Source organism: Melospiza melodia, chromosome 2 (genome assembly GCF_035770615.1).
Source record: "Melospiza melodia melodia isolate bMelMel2 chromosome 2, bMelMel2.pri, whole genome shotgun sequence".
NCBI lineage: Eukaryota > Metazoa > Chordata > Aves > Passeriformes > Passerellidae > Melospiza > Melospiza melodia.
Window position 1 is genome coordinate 67188970 of NC_086195.1, and position 18944 is coordinate 67207913.

The 18944-nt window shown below is 39.3% G+C and overlaps 1 protein-coding gene across 10 annotated transcripts in view; it reads right to left on the reverse strand.

The window, feature by feature from the left end:
* Window positions 1-18944, reverse strand: part of TENM4 (teneurin transmembrane protein 4) — a 589980-nt gene that overhangs the window by 176087 nt on the left and 394949 nt on the right. For all 10 annotated transcript variants that reach the window (XM_063148730.1, XM_063148734.1, XM_063148732.1 and 7 more), the window contains one exon: window positions 180-350. In XM_063148730.1, the coding sequence (XP_063004800.1) occupies window positions 180-350 (171 nt within the window). The remainder of the gene's footprint in view (window positions 1-179; window positions 351-18944) is intronic.

Consider the following 18944-nt stretch of genomic DNA (forward strand, 5'->3'; position numbering starts at 1 on the left):
CAGAGGGGTATGAAACTTAGAAACATATGGAAACAGGACTGACAGCTACTAGCTCTAGACATGAAAGACTGGAGAAGCACCTGCTGATGGCAGCACTGAGGGTAATGGAACATGAGATTGGACGGCTGGAGTTTAGAGGCAGACAGAGGACTCACAACATGGACACACACCAACCATACCTTCACTGGCTCCTTTGCCTTTCCTGTCAGGTAACTCTAACCCTGTGCCCCCCGAAGGATATAAGGAGACGTCCGTTGGCACTGGCCAACTGCTGGCTGTGTCTTCCGTGATCTCATACATCTGCCCTTCCATCGGCTGCAGGTGCCAGTTTAGGCCAAACAGGTGCATGGCTGTGGTGAGCAATGAGAAAAGTCATCTTTTTCTGTTTGGGAGAGTTGCAGAACTACAGGGGCACTTTCTCTTTCTAAACCCTCGCTCCAGTGCCTTATTAGTGGTCATTGCTTTAGGACAAGAATGGGATTAATGTAATTAGACAGCCCCTGCTGCTTCTACCATACCAGCTCCCTAGGTCTTTCCACCCACTTACACTTGATTTACATCACCTGTAACAATCCACTCTGCTTTTTCCAGCAGAACCACTCCTGAATCATGGTCTCCATAACCAGGCACAGTGTTTCACAAAGCTCCCAAGGCTGGGATGACAATGAAGTGAACACAAATATAAGAAATACAAGGAGTATTATTTCTTAACATACCAATAAATCCTAGGGAACTGCACTCCAGTTTGTTTTGCCATATTCACAAGTGTATTATATAGGTTCTCTTTTTTTTTTACCCATCAATTATACACAGAAGCCTTTACAGACATCTCTGACAGCTTTTTCTGGTTAAGACCAAGTAAAAACAGGCAATCCAAGACCCATCTTGTGCACATGCCTTTGTGCTCTGCATCACAAATGTGAGCAACTATGTCTGAGCATTCTTTCGTACAACTCAGCCTCTTCTATTCAGATCAAAGACATATCCTTGAGAACTGAAAACAAGCATCACCATTTAGATTTGTGTCACAGCAGGGCAAAGCTCTCTGTAGGTTTCTGGGCCATGCAAAGTCACCCAGTGCACACGTGAGTCTATTTCAAGGCATTACATAAAGACAAGTAAAGTTAAGGAAAAAAGAAAAACTACTTAAAAAACAAATGCATGTATGAGGAGTATGGAAATCATATGCTTATACACCTAATACTTGCCCTTTCCAAATATAAAGCAAAAGAATGTGGCTTGTGGCTTACCATATCAGTTCTTCCATCCCCAACATAAACATTTCATACTCAATCAGTATCCAGCTTAGCTTCAGGCTCTACACAGCTAAATGATCTGATATTTGCTACATTTGGAATGACATTTCTTTTTTAAGGGAAAGCCTTGATATTTTACACTATAATTTCTCCAAGAAACTATACAACGGCTCTAACATCACAGCCATTTAGTATAAACAGAAAAAAAAAAAAAACAAACTAAAAAAAAAACCCAAAACCAAAAAAAACCAACAAAACAAAAACCCAGTAAAGAAACAGCATTTCCATGGCCTAGAACTCTTTTTATTCACAAACATACACCTGAGATTGGCAACCATTGTTAGGGACAAGTGGTTAGTTTATTTAAACCTGTGCATCAGAAACAATCTTTACAAGAGAACTGAGAAGTAATCTGAGTAGCTCTCTGAAGACAGCATGTTTAGGCAATTTAGCAAAATACAGAATTTATTCCACTTCAGTCTCAATTAGGTCACCTATCATTTACTAACATAAACAAGGTTGTCTTTGCACAACTACATCATCACAAAACATGAGTGTAAAATTCTTTTTTACCATGTAAATGGAGACTGTGTTTGTTAACAGTTTTATCCATTAGGAAAGAAAATACACTCCTTAAACTCCCACACAGAAAGGAAGCACAGAAAGGAATGTCTCCTGAGGGCCTGTTCAACACTCATTTTTATACAGGTACATATACCAAGAAGGAATGGTACCAACACCACTGGTAATATAACCAGGGTACTTCAAGAAGAGGAACAAGTATTTTCATCTAAAAGGGATATGTAGTCAGCAGAGAAATTGAGAAGAGGGAGGAAAGGGAAGAGATGAAATTAGACCATGAACAAGAAATCTGCACTAAGCATTTGGCATCACTATGCTTGCATAATATCTTTGTGTTTATACAGCCCTCATCATCAGAGTGCCTGGGCACTTCATAGCTATTAACCTCACAAAACCTCATCAGGTAGGAATCTGCTTTATTCTAGTACACAGAAAAGAAAAGGAGAACTACAGTAGATTAAAGGACTAACTCAATTCACTTGTTTGGGCATTAAAATGCAATTTTGTGTTAATTCACTTAACTTACTGTATGCTTACAGGGTTGCAAGCTCCAAGAGGCATTTCATGCAGCTCTCTGCCAGCAGTTCTGTTGTAAGCTCAGTACTGGATGCTGTCTCATAATTTCATCCAGGCCGGACGTTTCCAAGGACCAGAGTGTTACCCAGACGCCGCAGAGCTGTTACAGAGCTCAAGGGCTTAGATGCTCTGAGCACACAACTTCCTATGTTTAACATGGTATCTTTGTAGCTACAGGCATGTTTGTAGTTCCAAGCAGAATGGAAACTGTACTCTTCACTCCTCCAAACTCGGGCATTTCTAGACAGCAGTCAGGCCTAAATTCTGCTGGTGCTAAGTGCTTAACATCAGCTCCATCTCTCAGACATCTTCATGATAGAATGACCTGCATGAGCTTACAGTGGGCATTCCTCATCTAGGGAGAACTGAGCCAGTCATTTGCTTTCTTTGTAACACCGTTTGACTTCCTATGTCCTTTGGACATCTCAGCCTTAGTGCCACACAGATTTTTAGGAACACATTGCAAGGCCATTGTTTCCCCAAAAGGCTATTGCTGCTTCTTCTCCCCTTAGGAGGAATTTTTTTATTGTAGATCATTATTTACTGCAAGCAAATAAAAGTGAAAAACTCAACATTGCTTTGGGTGCAGTGGGCATTTTTTACAGGCACTAAAATTAATTTAAAATACATGAGAGGAAATGTCTTAACAAGTGATCATCTTGCTTCAGTTTAACAACAGAACTGACACTCTGGAAGACGCTACAGCTTTTCTGCACATTATCCATCCACTTGTGCAACTGGATCAACCATTCCATGTCATCATTCAGTGCTCAATGTTTGAAAAGTGTCTTACAATTTCCCAAAATAGAAAATACAACCAAATTATCTGTAACACAGATACGGTGTTATCACACAGTAGTTAAAAGACTTGTATTAATGTTAACTTTGGACCTTTGCTAGTAGATTTTGTCTAAAGCAAAAAGCTTCCTGCGTACATTGATCTCATCATCACACAGGTCACAGAATCACAGAACGGTTTGGGTTGGAAGGGACCTGAAAGACCACCTAGTTTCAACCCCACTAACATGGGCAGGAACACCTTCCACTAGACCAGGTTGCTCAATGCCCCATTCAACCTGGCCTTGAACACTTCCAGGGATGGGGCATCCACAACTTCTGTGGGCAACCTGTGCCAGTGCCTCATCAGCCTGATAATAACAATTAATTATATCTAATCTAAATCCATTCTCTTTTCATTTAGCACCATTATGGCCCTGCCACTAAAAACTTTAGTAAAACATCTGTCTACATCTTTCTTAAAAGCCTCCTTTTAAAGTATTGAAAGGCTGTAAGAAGTTCTCCAATGATAAGCCATGAGAATGACAATTATGCACACCATGCATACAAAAGTGCAAAATGTTGAAAACCAGAATTATTTGAATAGCATTTTGATTATCAAGTGGCTTAAAAAATTCAGAAAACAGTGTAAAAGCTGAGAGCTACTGCTTTATTCAGGATTTCTGAGTTGTTGTTCTCAAGCACAAAATAAAAGCCTATAAATATCCCCCTTCATATGGCAAACAGATATCATGCAATTTCTGCTATAACCAGAAAAGTCAACCTGAAACAAGAACAAAGAGTCTAATTTACTTCGGAAACACACTCTTGTAACAGCAGGTATTTTATGAGGATGTCACCTGAATAAGTGATTTCATTACTATATTCCAAATACCAGCAGTGTCTGATTGACAACCTGGTGGAAGATTCATTTCTCGTCTTGTTCTAACTGCCACACTGGTGCTAAAAAGTTAAGTAGTAATAGCACTGGATATTTTGGGTCTTTACATCTCAATGGGATGTCTAAAGCTGTTGTTGCACACAGTTGTGTTCAAAGGTTTTATGAATCAACCTTGATCTGTGCAAATTCTTTCCCACAGAAAAAAAACCAAACAACTAAGGACCATAATCGTGGAAAAGCCCTGTAACCATGGATGAGTACCATAATAATATATTTTGAAGTGTTAATGTTCCTAAGAGGGAAGTAAAGCTGTAAACATAGTTTCAGATTCCTGATGTTCTTAGTCTCTGGGTCAATGGAACCCACTGTGGACATTTTTTCTTGCTTTTTTTTGCCCCTGCTCAGCTAGACACGTGATGTTGCTGACACAGAGTAAACGCCCTCCTAAAAGCCCTCATGTCCTTCTCCATCTCTGTCTCCAACATGACGCTCAATAGATTTTCAGATATTGAAGGCTCCCCATGTATTAAAAGAGCACTCTGCAATTAACAATCATTAAAGTGTACACTTTTGTAAAATACCATGTAGCTTTCACTGCCTAGGAAGCTCCATGACAGGCTCTTTGCAGAAGCTTTGGTTATACTCCCCATGGAGTAGAAAACTCTCTTGTCTCCCTTCTCCTGGAATGAAAACAATACTCAGGGAGAAACCCTGCTTGCTCTCTGGCCTGTTTCACCACCACCAACTTAGATGATATAAAGGCATCTGGGGCCTCTGGCCCATTATGCTCATGTTTTGAATTTAAAGCTTTGACTTGCATGACCTTTCCCCTGTAGCTAAGTGCCAGCAAAAGATGCCCTAAAACTTGCTGAATGGGTAACAGAATTTTCTGTGGCAGACTAAATCCCCTTATCCTCAGTCCTAAGTCACCTGTGTCCGCCTTCTTAGTGGAAAAAAATTAGAGATCAAACTCCAGTCCTTTTAGGGTTTGATTATTTTGCAGAATTCAGCATTTCAACCATGCCAGTGTGATATGGCTGTTCTTTTCTGGACTCAGATTCACTTTAGCAGAGGAAATTTGCGAAGACTTTAGCATCATCTGAGTTATTTAATCATACAAATAAATCAAAGTTCATATTGATAGAACCAAGTATTCAGGATCATGATTCTTCTGATTTTAACATATTATTTTTTCCTATACTGCATTACTCCTACTCCATAGCTACTTGTGGACACCATAATCAGCATCAGCAGATGCTGTTAAGTCAAATAAAGAGGAACATTCTTTCCAAGTTTCTTTTGAAGATGCTCAGGCTTTTGATTATCTTTGTATTATTGCCACTTGCTTATGAGACAACAAAACACTAAAGTCAAAGCAACTTACTCAGCGGAGCAGTGAACAAAAGAAGTGGTACAGCATTTAGAATAAAAAAGGACAAACAAAGATAATAATTCACATGGTCAACAAAATGGACATCTCTTAGGACAGGTTGATGGAGCGAAGGAGTTAGCAGAGAGAGGCAGATGATTGTGATAGATCACAGGGAGAAGAAAAGACAAGACATGCTTACTGAAGCATAAGAGACCCCCAAAAAGCACACCAGTCAGCAAAAAATTGAAAAACAAACTGCTGGCCCTTTATTAGCTTGTTGCTTTGCCCAAAGCAGCAAGCTAAGTGTAATAAATAACCGAACCAATCAATTAGGATGTTTGGATTAAGGCTACAGCTGAAGCCACCAGGTGCTTCCACAGTGTTTGTTAAAAGCATTCTCACAGCAGCTCCCAGGCTCCGCTGCTTCCTTCTCCCCTGCCCTCTCAGGGCTAAGCCCTGCAGGTACCACAGCTGGCCTGGAGATTGCTCACCCAGGCAAAGCTGCTACAGAAACAAAGGAAAGAATAAAATAGCCATTTTTTTTCAGCTAACAACTGATCTTGCCCTGAACAATGAATAAAGACTTTCTGAGAATCAAACTTAACAAAACACATTAATGATCCCTACCTGAGCCTGGACTGCAAGCGCAGTGGTAAAAGGCATAAAGGCAAGACAGAAGTCTTTTGGGATTCTCATCTGAAAACCTCAGCCAGTTGTTTTGCACTAAGAATACTCCAGGTTTTGAATCCATATTTATGTAAGAATATATGCCCGTATATGTCAGTGTAATTGCTTAAATAACAGAGGGGAGGGCACAAGCTTTGGAAAAGCTTCACAGCCCACCTCTGCACAGCCACCCCACCCTCCCCAGCTCACCTGTACTGGCACTGGGCTCCATATGGAGAAGTTTGGCTTTCCTATTCCACTGGTTTCTACGAGCACCTCACTGCACTGCTGAGAGCTAAGTCTAAACCAACTCAAGCCAAAAGGCCACTCCTTGGAAGGAGAAGGGTTTTCCAAAGCCTCCCGTGCAGCATGGGGAAAAGGAGAAAATGGAAAAACACTGTGTGAGAAGGAACAAATGAGAAGGACTGATGCCACAATGGACAAGAATAAAAATGAGAAAGGGGAGGAAGGTGAGAAAAATATGGAATGAGAGAAACTGAGAAAAAGAAGGTTAGAATAGAGCAAAGATAAGTTAAACAAAAAAGTATAAGGGATTTGGAATAGGAAAAACAGCTGAAGCTCAGTGATTGAGAAGACATTTTTACAGGTTGTTTTTGTGCTCTCCCCTCTTTGTGTGGAAACAAGCATAAGGTATGTGGTGGTTACATATTCCTCTTTAACCTTCATACTTAGTCAGATCTACAATAACATGCTCTCCAAAATGATACCTGAGCTTTGCTTTTTTCCTCCTAATTGAGAAAAAGCTGAATCTCACCACCGAATTACTCAGGGTTAATTTTAACTCAAGTAAATGTATTGCTTTCAGTCCTGTCTCTGGAAGAAACTTGACTGTAATTATCTGGATAACTGTCTCTACACTGAAATCATATGATTTTTGTATAAGTGGTAGAATTGACTGTTGCAGAATAAACCATATTTTTGTGACATCCAGTGTTATGAAAAGGAGCCTTTCAGCATGAAATAATCACTGGTTTGTCAGTCTTCAATAAATCAACAAAGATTAGGAAGAATGGGAACAGTAAAACAAACATTAAAGAAAAAAATCAAACTGTTTTTCTCTTACACTGCTGCTCCATTTCAGTGCTGGCCAAGGCTTCTGTGGCAGAACACACGACAGTCAAGAGCTGAAGTGGCTTTATGGCCCTCCTGGTGTAGGAAAAAGGCAAAACCTGGATATAGCATATACTATCTGCTCTACTTGTTTGTGTGGCCAAGTCCTGGACTAGACAGATCCAAGCTGTTGTTCATCTAAGAGCATGGGGACATTTTGAGTGTTGTAGTGATTTAACACCCCAAGAACACATTCACAGATCTGGAATTGAGATCTAGTATCTTGACTGAAGAGCCCAGTGTTTTGTAGTATCATGAATTCACATCTTTTACACATACATACCCAGGTCACTCAGCCAGGCACCATGAGGCAAGAAGAAGGGGTTTTCTGCAAGGGCACTTCTTGTGTGGATTTCAGCAGTTGCCTTGTGACCAAAAATTCTGTACAGCACTCTGTGTCATTCCTAGTGTCTGAAATGATTTCCTATACATAAATGCTTTCCATCTGTGGCTTAAAACTCTCACTCAGGAAATGGAAAACCTGACTTCATAAATCATCTTTTGCCCGAATGAATGTGAATTTGCACACCAGGACAAGACTGCAGTCACGTGGGAACAGAGAATCCTGCATACCAGGCTCTCCACAACCCAGATGGATTAGAGCTGCTGTGCAGCTAGAAATGTAAAATTAACAGGTCACAAAGGAATGGACCCCAAAAGGCAGCTTGATTACATGTTGTTTAAGTGAAGACTCTAAGCCTGCAGCTGGGAGGTCCCATGGCTCTGCTTCCTGCCTGTTGATTTATTTGACACAAGACAATAGTTAAGAAAAATAAAAAAAGCACCAGGAGGGACATTAAGGGTAATGCTCACTATTGTAAATTCCCCATTTGCCTCCCCTCCTAACAGCTCAATGATCCGCCTTCAATGAAAAAAAGGGTTTTCAAGTCTCCTTCACAGTTTGGGGTTGAAGACGCTTTGTTGGGCTGGGATGTGATTGCTTCATCTAAGAATTGGACAACCAGCATCCACCCATCTCAGGGTTAAAGGAGGAAGGATTTTGCTGATAAAACAGAGAGGTATCTGTGTTTGTTTGTGGGACTTTTTTAGGACCTCAAATGTCCTAAAATATGATGTAGGTGCTTTCACAGCCAGCTCAGTTCTGACACATGCTATGGGATACATCTAGCGATTCCTGGTATCCTACCTTGCTGCCTGACTATTGCTTCATGTTTAAACTATGCAAGCACCAAAAACGGTGCTTTTGGAGATAATTCACTTCTCCTTCCCTCAATCAGAATCACCACATGCAAAGGAGGAATACAAATGACAGAGAGCTTCCTACCTTTTAAAAATTTGCCAGCAAGGTGGGAACTACCTTTTGAGAAAACAAAGCATTGTGCTGAACACCTGAAATCCTGCCACAAACAAATTTACTTGCTTTGATTTGACACTAGCTATTCTTTGACCCCTTCTGATTGAAGAAGAGCTGTATCCACGATTTCCACAATAGAAGCAGATGGTCTACCAAATACAATCAGCTTCTTCTCTGGAGAACACTTTATATTTTAATTTAGTTCCCAATTGTTCTTAATAATGAAGAAGAAAGGCTTCCAGCTGAAGCACCACATTTCTTTGAAACCTTCAAGGAAGTGACTAGAAAGGCATGTTTTAAAATGAAGCAGTTAAACTCAATGTTTGTTCAATGCAAAGAGTCAGCACTTCCTATTCAATGTCTTCCTAATTGCCCCTGAGGATCAAAGTCTTTTGAATGATTGCCTGTCCATTCAAATCATTAATAGATGATCATTGGCCCCTCCAGTGCTACAGTAGCTTGTAATTTCTTGCAGGAAAGGGAAAATGCAGTTTTAAATGGGTATATTTAAATATTTTTATGCTTTTTTAAAGGAGGATATTTTTAAAGTGTTAACCTATAGAAAGTATAGACATAAAAGCGGCATGGCTTATCTGAGGAGCTGACTGCTTAAATACCTTTGGTAATTTCCTTTACCATTTACACTAATTTCAAATAGAGTAAGAAGTGGAAAGATGGACCTCGGCATTATTTGGCTGGTATTAGGCAGCCACCTGCAACAAAGAAATTTATTTCAGCCCTCAAAGCTCTGGTAGAATTGGTGTTACACATGCTCAGGCTTTTCTCAGTAAAATAATATTTTGCCTTCTAGATATCCTTTTTGGCAGAGACAGTATTAAAATAAATATTATGGAGATATTTCTTCAAGATCAAAGTCAATTATAAGATGGTCCCACTATACCTCTAAATGGAGTTTTAATTTGTGTATATAATATTAAAAATAATTGATTTCCCACCGGGGTATTCACTTCAATTAGAGAAATGAGGACAGGCAGCTCTACCAGAGGGCCTCTTATCCTGCTTTGCATTTACAAAAATTCTGGGCTAGCCTGTTGTGGACAGTATAATTTTACAAATGCCCTTTCATTACACACATATAAATTGTGAGGCACTAATTAAAAATGGTGTCATTTACATAGGTAAATCCATTAGCTCTCTCATGCTTCCTTCCTTGTTATCTCAACTAGGGAACTTTCAGAAAACCTATCTTCCAAAAATAATACAATAATTTGCCCAAAGACTAAAAACCACAGTTTGCTGCGCAGAAGTCACAAACTACATCTCTCTTATTCTAAAACCCCAACACAACAGAGGTGGGATCACAGTTTAAATCAAATATCCCAGTTTAAGCATGAAGATCTGAATATTGCTGTAGAATTTGATGTGCGAGCTGATCTCTCAGATGGCTGCCTGCTCATCTGTCCTTCTGAACACGCACATGATTTTATTGTAGTAAGACAAGTAAATGTCTTTGAGACCACTGCTTGTGTTTTAATCCTAAAATCAGCTGAAAACTGCATTAGTGTTATTAGCCACTATGCACATTCTAAAAGCACCAGAGCCCCAGTTGGGCTGTGCTAGTTGATATAAGAAAAATTAACAAAATGGCAGTCTCAGAATCCCTTGATGTCCAAAGCACATGTTTAACTTGAGCTTTACTTAGCCTAAGTAAATCTGGTGACTTCAAGAGGATGATGGAGGTGTTTAAAGTTGAGAACAAATTTACACATTTTGTAGATCTGGACCAGAGTGTTCATCAGCAATGTCAAAACTGAGCTCTAAAGCAGAATCCTGTCAGCCTTGAGCCAGCTGGAAGAGATACGAAGAAATTTTAACTGTACCAGTGTTCAGGAGTATTTTGTTGTTTTAGCTGCTTTGGATGACAAAAGCACAGGTAAGTTTAAAGCAGGCTAGGAATGTTTTAGTTTATTTTCTAGTTTTTCTTTACATATACTAGTAAAACAAACACTCTTTGAAGGGGGGAAAAAATCCTTTTTTTTTTTCTGTACAAAAGCTTGGCAAATGGATACAAATGCACAGACTGAGAAAGTGGATAAAGTGGGTGACACAGCACAATTAACAGCACAATAATTTTTGTGTCTGTCCAGAGACCATGAGCAAAATCCAGCACAATACTTTCAGATGCTATAAATCAAAATGAAAGGTTCAGATCAGAGTAAAAAGCTCTCTCAATAACAAAACACAACCTGATGATTTGTTCCCTTGGACTTAGAACTAAATCCAGCACATAGACTAAGTCAAGTGCTAGCAAGTGCAACCCACAGTGTTCTAGAAAGACCCACAGACATCTTTATATTTAATTTTTCCTAAAAAAAGCAGTTGCTAAAAAACCCTGAAGTTTGCCAAGTCAAGCACTCAAAAATGAGCAAAGAACAGAATTAAGATTGCTTTTGTGATTTTACATCAGCCCCTGTATGCATATGTACTCTGTAATAGCCTTTAATTCCCTCATCACAGGCTATTTTTTTCCACTGGCCCAATGCTGAGCAGAACAATTGCACAGAAATTACCACTCAACCCTGGCAACTCCAGCATTGTAGCACATTCAATTGCTTTCTAGGGATGCCATATGTGCAGTCTGCTTGGTAGCAGTAGGAGGGGGTTGGAAAGGGAAGGAACACTCGGCACGGACAATTTTCCTACTGCACTCTAAATAGGTCCCTACTGAGCATGTGTGAACTCAGATTTTCTAGTTTTGTGGTAGCCAGCTCAGGGTGGATCAGAGGTGTGATAAAGTACACACTATTGCTTATTCTACCTAATAAAAAAAAGAGGTGTCACGATTCTCCATCACTTCAGTACTTCTGCAATACAAATAGAGAACAACAGCAGATCCAAAAGCAGAATTTTGCCTAAATGAGTGCCACATCACCTGGTGGATCCAGATGCCTGCTCTCACATCTATTTAGGCTATAGAATCACAGAATCATAAAAGTTGGAAAAGACCTCTAAGATCATCAAGTCCAACCACTAACCCAGCACTGACACGTTCACCATTAAACCACATCTCCATCTGCCACATCCATGTGCCTTTTGAACAGTTCCAAGCATTTCACCATGGGCAGCCTCTTCCACTGCTTGACAACCCTTTCAATGAAGAAACCTTTCCTAATACCCAATCTAAACCTCCCCTGGTGTAACTTACAGACATTTCCCCTGGTCCTATCACTGGCTGCCTGGGAGAAGAGGCCGACCTTCACCTGGCTACAATCTCCTTTCAGGTGGTTGTAGAGAGATATAAAGTCCACCTGAGCCTCATTTTCTTCAGGCTAAACACCCCCAGCTGCTTCTTATTAGACTTCTGCTCCATCCCTTCCCCACCTCTGTTGTCTATCTCTGGACATGTTCCATCCAGCACCTCAATGTCCTTCTTGTAGGGAGATGCCCAGACATTCCCTTATGATAATTTAGGCAATGATAATTCTGGTTTATCATTAAATACAAATGTAAGAAAATGCTTGCTTGGGGGCCCAACACACTGCTTTGCCCCTGCATCCCCAAGACTTAAGTTGATAGTAGTGAATTAAACAGTACTAAGCAGGATAACTTGATGTTCTGTAACATTTATTTGTTAGAAAGAACTCTACCCATGGCACTGCCTCTGATCAGCCAATACCTTCCAAATTCCTGTGCACTGTTCAGCTGGCAAAGACCAGAGATCATTCTTAATAGCTGGTTTGGGTCTGAATACCCATAGGAGTTTAACAGTAGAGAAATGTATCCCTTCTGGACCAGCTGGGCACCTAGAGTGGTCCCATGTATATGTTCCACAACCTGGAGTAGCCTATGATACAGTATGACTGGGGAAGGTGTACTAAAATCAATAAATTCTTACTAACCATCAAGATTAATGCTGTTTTGGAACATCATTATGCTTAGATTGAAGGATTTTTTTTAACCAAAAGCCTCTGGAAACTCTTTTAATGCTTGATTTCATTATAATTTCTGCCACAATTGAAATGGATTCTCTCCATTGATACTCCAATTAGATTTTCTTTTGAAATACTTAGGGTAAGCATAGCTATCATTTCTGCCAACTGCCTGGTTCTGCTTTGCTTTTTAAAGAGTTTCTTTTCACAATGAAGTGATGCTGCAGTTGTACTGAGCAAGCAAGGTGAGATGCTGCTGCTGTTTCACACGCTACCATATTTGAAAACAGCCAACATCTCCTGTTGTCATCATCTGCCTAGGCAAGAGCTTCTGAGTGCAACAGGGACACACTTGGAAGTTAAGGTATGATAAAATCAAATGGAGAGGAAGATAGGAAAAGCTGGAGATGATGGGAGAGTTTATAGGCTAGCATTGAAACACAAAGATTCAACAACCTCTGTCTATAGAGCACCAGAGCCTACTATCTCAAAGGGAAGTATGGAAGTGGTCCTTCCAGAGCTTTTAAGTTTCAGCATAAACAGTGGCTTGAAATCTTGGCAAAGAGGAAAAGAGTGGACTGGACATTCTGTTCATTATTTTACAGGTCATCGGAATGTTACCTGAGCAGTATACTTAACAACAACACCTCACCCTATAATGATGTCTGTCTACTACATAGCTCAATTTTAACTACAGGTAAAAACTTCTGACAATACATCACTGCGCACATTCAATAGAAATGCATAACCTGGCTGCAAAGCAGGCTTTGAAGCCATCTTTTAATTTATGCTAGAAAACCATGGGAGATAAACACTAAACTATACCAAGGAGCATTTTTCACTGCCAGTGACATCCCTAATTGAGATTACTCTATGACTAGTTAGCCACAAAAACGTTTGGTATTTAAAAACATTGAAAAAGCCCATTACGGGAAACAATTCTTTCTGTCTCCACTTAACTGCAATTAAATTCCATTATTTCACACTAATTAGTATGGAATAAAAACATGGACTCAAAGAGAACTCTTTCCACAAGACGTATAAAGATCCGTAAAACTGATTTTTTCAGCATCTGTGCGCAAAGGTCAATCTAAGTCGTGAAATAAAGATTATAGCAGCACATCTGTGCCACTGTCATAAAGACAAGGCCAGCACTTCTGGAGTCAGCCTGCTGTTATTTTCTTTTCTGGGAGCTTAGAGCAACTATAAAACCTCACTAAAAGCAACTGATAAAAGCTTATGGGTTGAGAGCCTGTATCTGACCATTTAATAAAACCAGATGGAATTACATTAATCTCTCTTTGTATTAAAGATTCTTAATTTTAAGGAAGGATCAGACATCTAAAGGGCCAACTAATGCATGGTTTCATGGCACACTGATGCAGACTCCCAGATCAGATAGAGCCTGCTGGATGCATAGCCACAACCCACTTTCAACTGGTTAAATAATCAGTTATACTGGTGGTCTACTTCTGAATGGAAGTCATTCTTGCAGTGATCCCACAATGATGAAAGAGGATCAGACTTTGACAAAAGGACCTATTCAATCAGTGTCAAAATAAAACAATAAGCGGAAATAAAAAAAAGTAGCATATAAAAGCCAGAACAATAGGGGAACAGAGAGTAATCTATATAAATCTAAAGCCAGGGAGAGAGGCAAAAAGAAGCTGAGGACATCAAGAAAAAATATGTCTTGGAAAAAACCTACAGAACAATAGAACTTTTTTTTAAGTGCACTGAAACCTAGCAAAATGAGCAGCAATATTGATGGAGATAGGGAAATTGCTAATAATGGTGTAGTAAAGACTGAAGCATTCAGTAAGAATTTTTGTTCTAGCTTTAGAAAATAACTACAATAATGCAATAATTTCACAGGAAGTAAGTTTTTTCCGGTCCATTAGTAACCAGGAATTATACTGAAGTACATCTATTTAAGGACAAACATTTTTAAATCTGCAGGCTCATTTAACTTGTACCCAGTAAAGAAGAAGGAAGAATCTGACTCACTGATTAATACTGAACCAGCTACCAAGAAATTAGAACAAGATTAATGCTCTACAAATATTTAAGAAGGGAAAAGGACAGGATGCAAGTCATTTGGTTTGGGTAGTCTGATATCTACTACAGACAAAATAACAAAAACCATAGAATTGAACTGATAAAGAATAAAGAAAGTCAATGTACGGTATCTCAGGCCAACCATATTGCTTTTCTGAAGAACAGATCTTAAAAAACAGTTACTCCTTCTTTGACAAGATTACAGTTTAGTAAGATATGTGATTTAGTTTGATGTGATTAAACAAACAAGCATTTTTGAAGGGTATAAAGACATGTATACATGTATTTAAAAACTAACTGAAAGACATTAAAATTATCACTGCTGTTGAATAATCTCACGTTAGAATTTCTTGTGAAGTTGAACAACTGATAGTTAGCCTGAAATTATTCAACATTTGCATCAGTGTTATGTAAGTAAATATAAAATCATGGATTGCTAAACATGTAGCTCAATACTTCAAGTGAGAAATACAATGATGAGGGCAGAACAGAAAAACAGAAAAGCAGGGCAGTAACTAAATTTGAATGATTCAAACAGTGTCAATGGTCAGCCTATATACTTTGGATAATGGACCACAAACTGTCCATGAGATGGGACAGTGGCAACTGGAAAGCAAAGAGAGCAAATGACTTAAGGAGTAAGAACAAGAAAATGCTGTACAACAATATCCTAGTGTAACTTTTATAACCCAGAAAGACCTAATGGGATGCTTACACATATAAGCTGGGAAGAAGCCAGCTGAAGGACATATGTGACTTACCTATGTAAAACAGGTAGAGTAAGTAGCTGGGGTTTGCTGGGCTTTGATGTGCAAAGAGGTCAGTCTGCATGATGCGATAGTTAATGGATTTTAACTTACTGAAAATTGAGAAAACAGTTTTAAATGAAAGTTATGGGAATCCTTAGGCTTCTTCCTGCCTGCAATAAACACTGAATTAGTCGAGAAAAGATGTAAACTATCCCAGGATATTTATCACTGTAGACTCTGAAGAAGTACTAACCACTTTGCAAAGCAGAAATTTTGCCGCCAAGTTCAGAACATATTGTCATCTCATGGATGACATTTTAGTACTACATTTTAGTACTTCCCAGTTTCCACAGACTGGGCAAGTCTGGCAAAATAAGCAGGTCTGCAATATCTTCTGCTCCACTTTTTCAGTAATACTTTCTTGCAGAAGTGTCTCTCCTTTGAGTCCAAAAAAGGAAAGGAAGCCCGTGAAGGGTCTAGAGAGTAAGTCCTATGAAGAGTGGCTGAGGGAGCTGGGGTGTTTATCCTGGAGAAAAGGAGACTCAAACGGGGGTCTTATTGCTCTTTACAGCCACCTGAAAGGAACTTGGGAGGGTCAGCTTCTTTACCCAGGCAGCAAGTGACAGGACAAGAGGACAGAGTCTCAAGCTGTGCCAGAGGAGGTGCAGGCTGGACAAGAAAAGAATTTCTTCAAGGAAAGGGTTGTTAAGCAATGAAATGGACTGCCCAGGGAGGCGGTGGAGTCACCATGCCTGGAGGTGCTCAAGAAACAACTTGACATGGCACTTTTTGCTGTATTTTATTTGACATTGTCATGTTCCATTGAAGGTTGGACACAATGATCGTAGAGGTCCTTTCCAGCCTAAGTGATTCTGTGATTCTTTCAAATGCCTATCCATCATTTCTCTAATCACAACACTTTTAAGTTCAGGTTACAAATCTTATTTAGATTGAAACAGTGAATGTTCTTTAATGGAGTTTCTATGGCAAGGTTTTTAATACCCACCTGAATGAATTGATCTTAACAAGAATAAATTTGAAGTGGCATCTTGTACCTTTATCACTTTTATTTTCAGGCACAATAGTGGATACATCACTTGTACTTCCTTCGCTCTAAATTATAAAGCTAAGAGTAGCTGCTATCCAAACATACACTGGAAAATTCAAAGTAAAAAAAAAAGATGCACACAATCACCTAATAATACAAAGAGCTCTTGATGACTTTGCAAGTGATAGAAAATAAAAGGTCTACATTATAATTCATACCACCATGTACTTAAAGGTGCAGCAAAAGACAACAAAACAGGCACAAATATAAGACTGAATGTAACCCACTGTAGTTTTAATTTACACAGAATCCTAGAATGCTTCGGGTTGGAAGGGACCTTAAAGAAAAGAAAACCATCTAGTTTCCAACCACCCTGCCATGGACAGGGACACTTTCCACTAGACCAGGTTGCTCAAAGCCCCATCCAACTTGGTCTTGACCTCTTTCAGGGATGGGGCAGCCACATCTCCAGCAACCCATGCCACTGCCTCACCACTCTCACAGTAAAAAATTTCTCTCCAGTGTCCATCTAAACCTACTCTCTGATTTAATTTTGTATCTTTCTCTTTTCTCCAATAATTACTCTCCATGTGTGCAGGCATTTTGAGAGGGGCAATGCTAGTAAAGAGGTGGGGCTGAAGCATTTGAGTCACTATTTCATTGTGGAACTCACCAGGGAAAGTTTATTTGCCAGATTACCTGAGGCAGCTTTCCTGAGCTCACTGCTACTCACCAGCCTCTTATAAATTGTACCCACAGCAGCTGCCCTCGCTAGTTCTCTAACATAGTGAAGTGTGACTGAGGTGAACACGGAGTCCTTGACCTTCCCATCTCTCTGCTACAGAACAAAAAATGCAAAAAAGATTTCTGCAACTCCACGCATTTTTGAGTAGTGAGACAGACTCTTAAATTGATGGTATCTCTCCATGGGATTGAGACTCTTCTCATGCCTTAGTCTTTCTGAGAAAATCTACAGGGGCAAAATTTGAGACACAACAACAAAATAAGATCATTCAAAACTGGATGGAAGGGTTAAGATCTGTCATGACTTATATTTTATCTTCAGTCAGGTCAATTTCCAGAACCAGGAATTTATAAAAATACATGCAGATTTTTCCAGCTCCATTGCAAACACTGGGCCCAATGCCACTGACTATGACTGTATTTGAACCAGTGCTGAAGGAAATGGAGTTGCTGCAGTTGAAAAGAAGCATGCGCACGACAAGATTAAGACCCTTATTTCCTAAATGTCAGTGGTATGAAAGGAAGAGCTAAATGTCATCTAAACTGTCCTGCTTAGTGAGGGAGGCACTAATCCTCTCGCCCCACCAATGTTTATCTGCATTTGGTACAATAAGAGCCAGCTTTAATAGAAAAAAACAAAACACCACATATTCAAGTTATACTACACAGGAAAAAAATGTAGTGCTGGCTCATGATGGTGTCTCAACTCAACCAGTGTCCTGGAATGTAGTTTCACATTTACAATACACAAAATATATCACTGGAAATACTAAAGCACCTTTTAGACTGGATCTGACACTTTTATTGATTAAGGGTAAAATTAAGTAAATGAGTTTGCAGTTACTGAGTGAACAGAACACAGTGATTTTGTGAAGATGTGAAGGAACCAAAAAAGGACCTCAAAGCTCTGTTTGAGGTAACAGATTGACTTCATAATATAAAGGCCTTCCTAGAACAGATTGTTTAGCTCCCATTTCTGCCTTTTATCAAAGACAAGACAGAAATAGAAAACATTCAAAGATTTTGATTTAAAATCCTTGTAAATCAAAAGAACAAATGTCAACAGTAGCAAAATAGAACTTAATCCGGGATCAGAAAATAAATATTAAAGCAGAAAGTGAAAGTAGCCTGTTGGCAGGGTAATAAATTGCTTTATATTTATTTATAACCTTAATATCAAGGTATAAATGTAGGATTAATAGATATGGATCAAGTTTAATAATTAAGCATTAGCAACTTTCCCTATTGATCTCTTACTATGTAAACACCATGGTAATTGGTACACTACACATCCATTGCTAACTAATTAGATTTCTAAGAGCTTTGGAGAGCTGCTTTAAATTGGGTTTGCTCCATAGCATCAAAGAATCATGGACAAACAGAGCTAAAGTTAGCTTTCGGGGTGATTCTTAGACAATAAAAAGAAAGACGCTTTATAAAACACATCATAGTCCTAGCACACTTTTACTGTCAAAGCATTTTGCCTGCAGCAAGCAACACTGTTCTTCAAGTGAAGCTGCATCTGTACAGACTTACAAATGAACACAGAGCTGAAAAGTAGAGAGCTCTGACTCCAATCAAAATGAATGACTGTTTTGGCTTCATAATATATTTTCCAGCCCTAGCTTTAATCTAAATCAAATGCCCATCTTTCTTGCTGTTCATGCAATGCAACCGCAGCACATGCTTAAGTATAGGAAAATTGCAAGTGCCTAACACCATCAAATTGCACTTCCATCTAGTCTGGAATCTACATCAGGGAGAGGATAATAACTTCTGTTTAAACAGCCAGAAACCATTCTCCATCACTAATTAATTCAGAAACTGTTCCACAGACCTAGCCAAACAGCTGCTGGGCATGGAGATCTGGACAATCAAA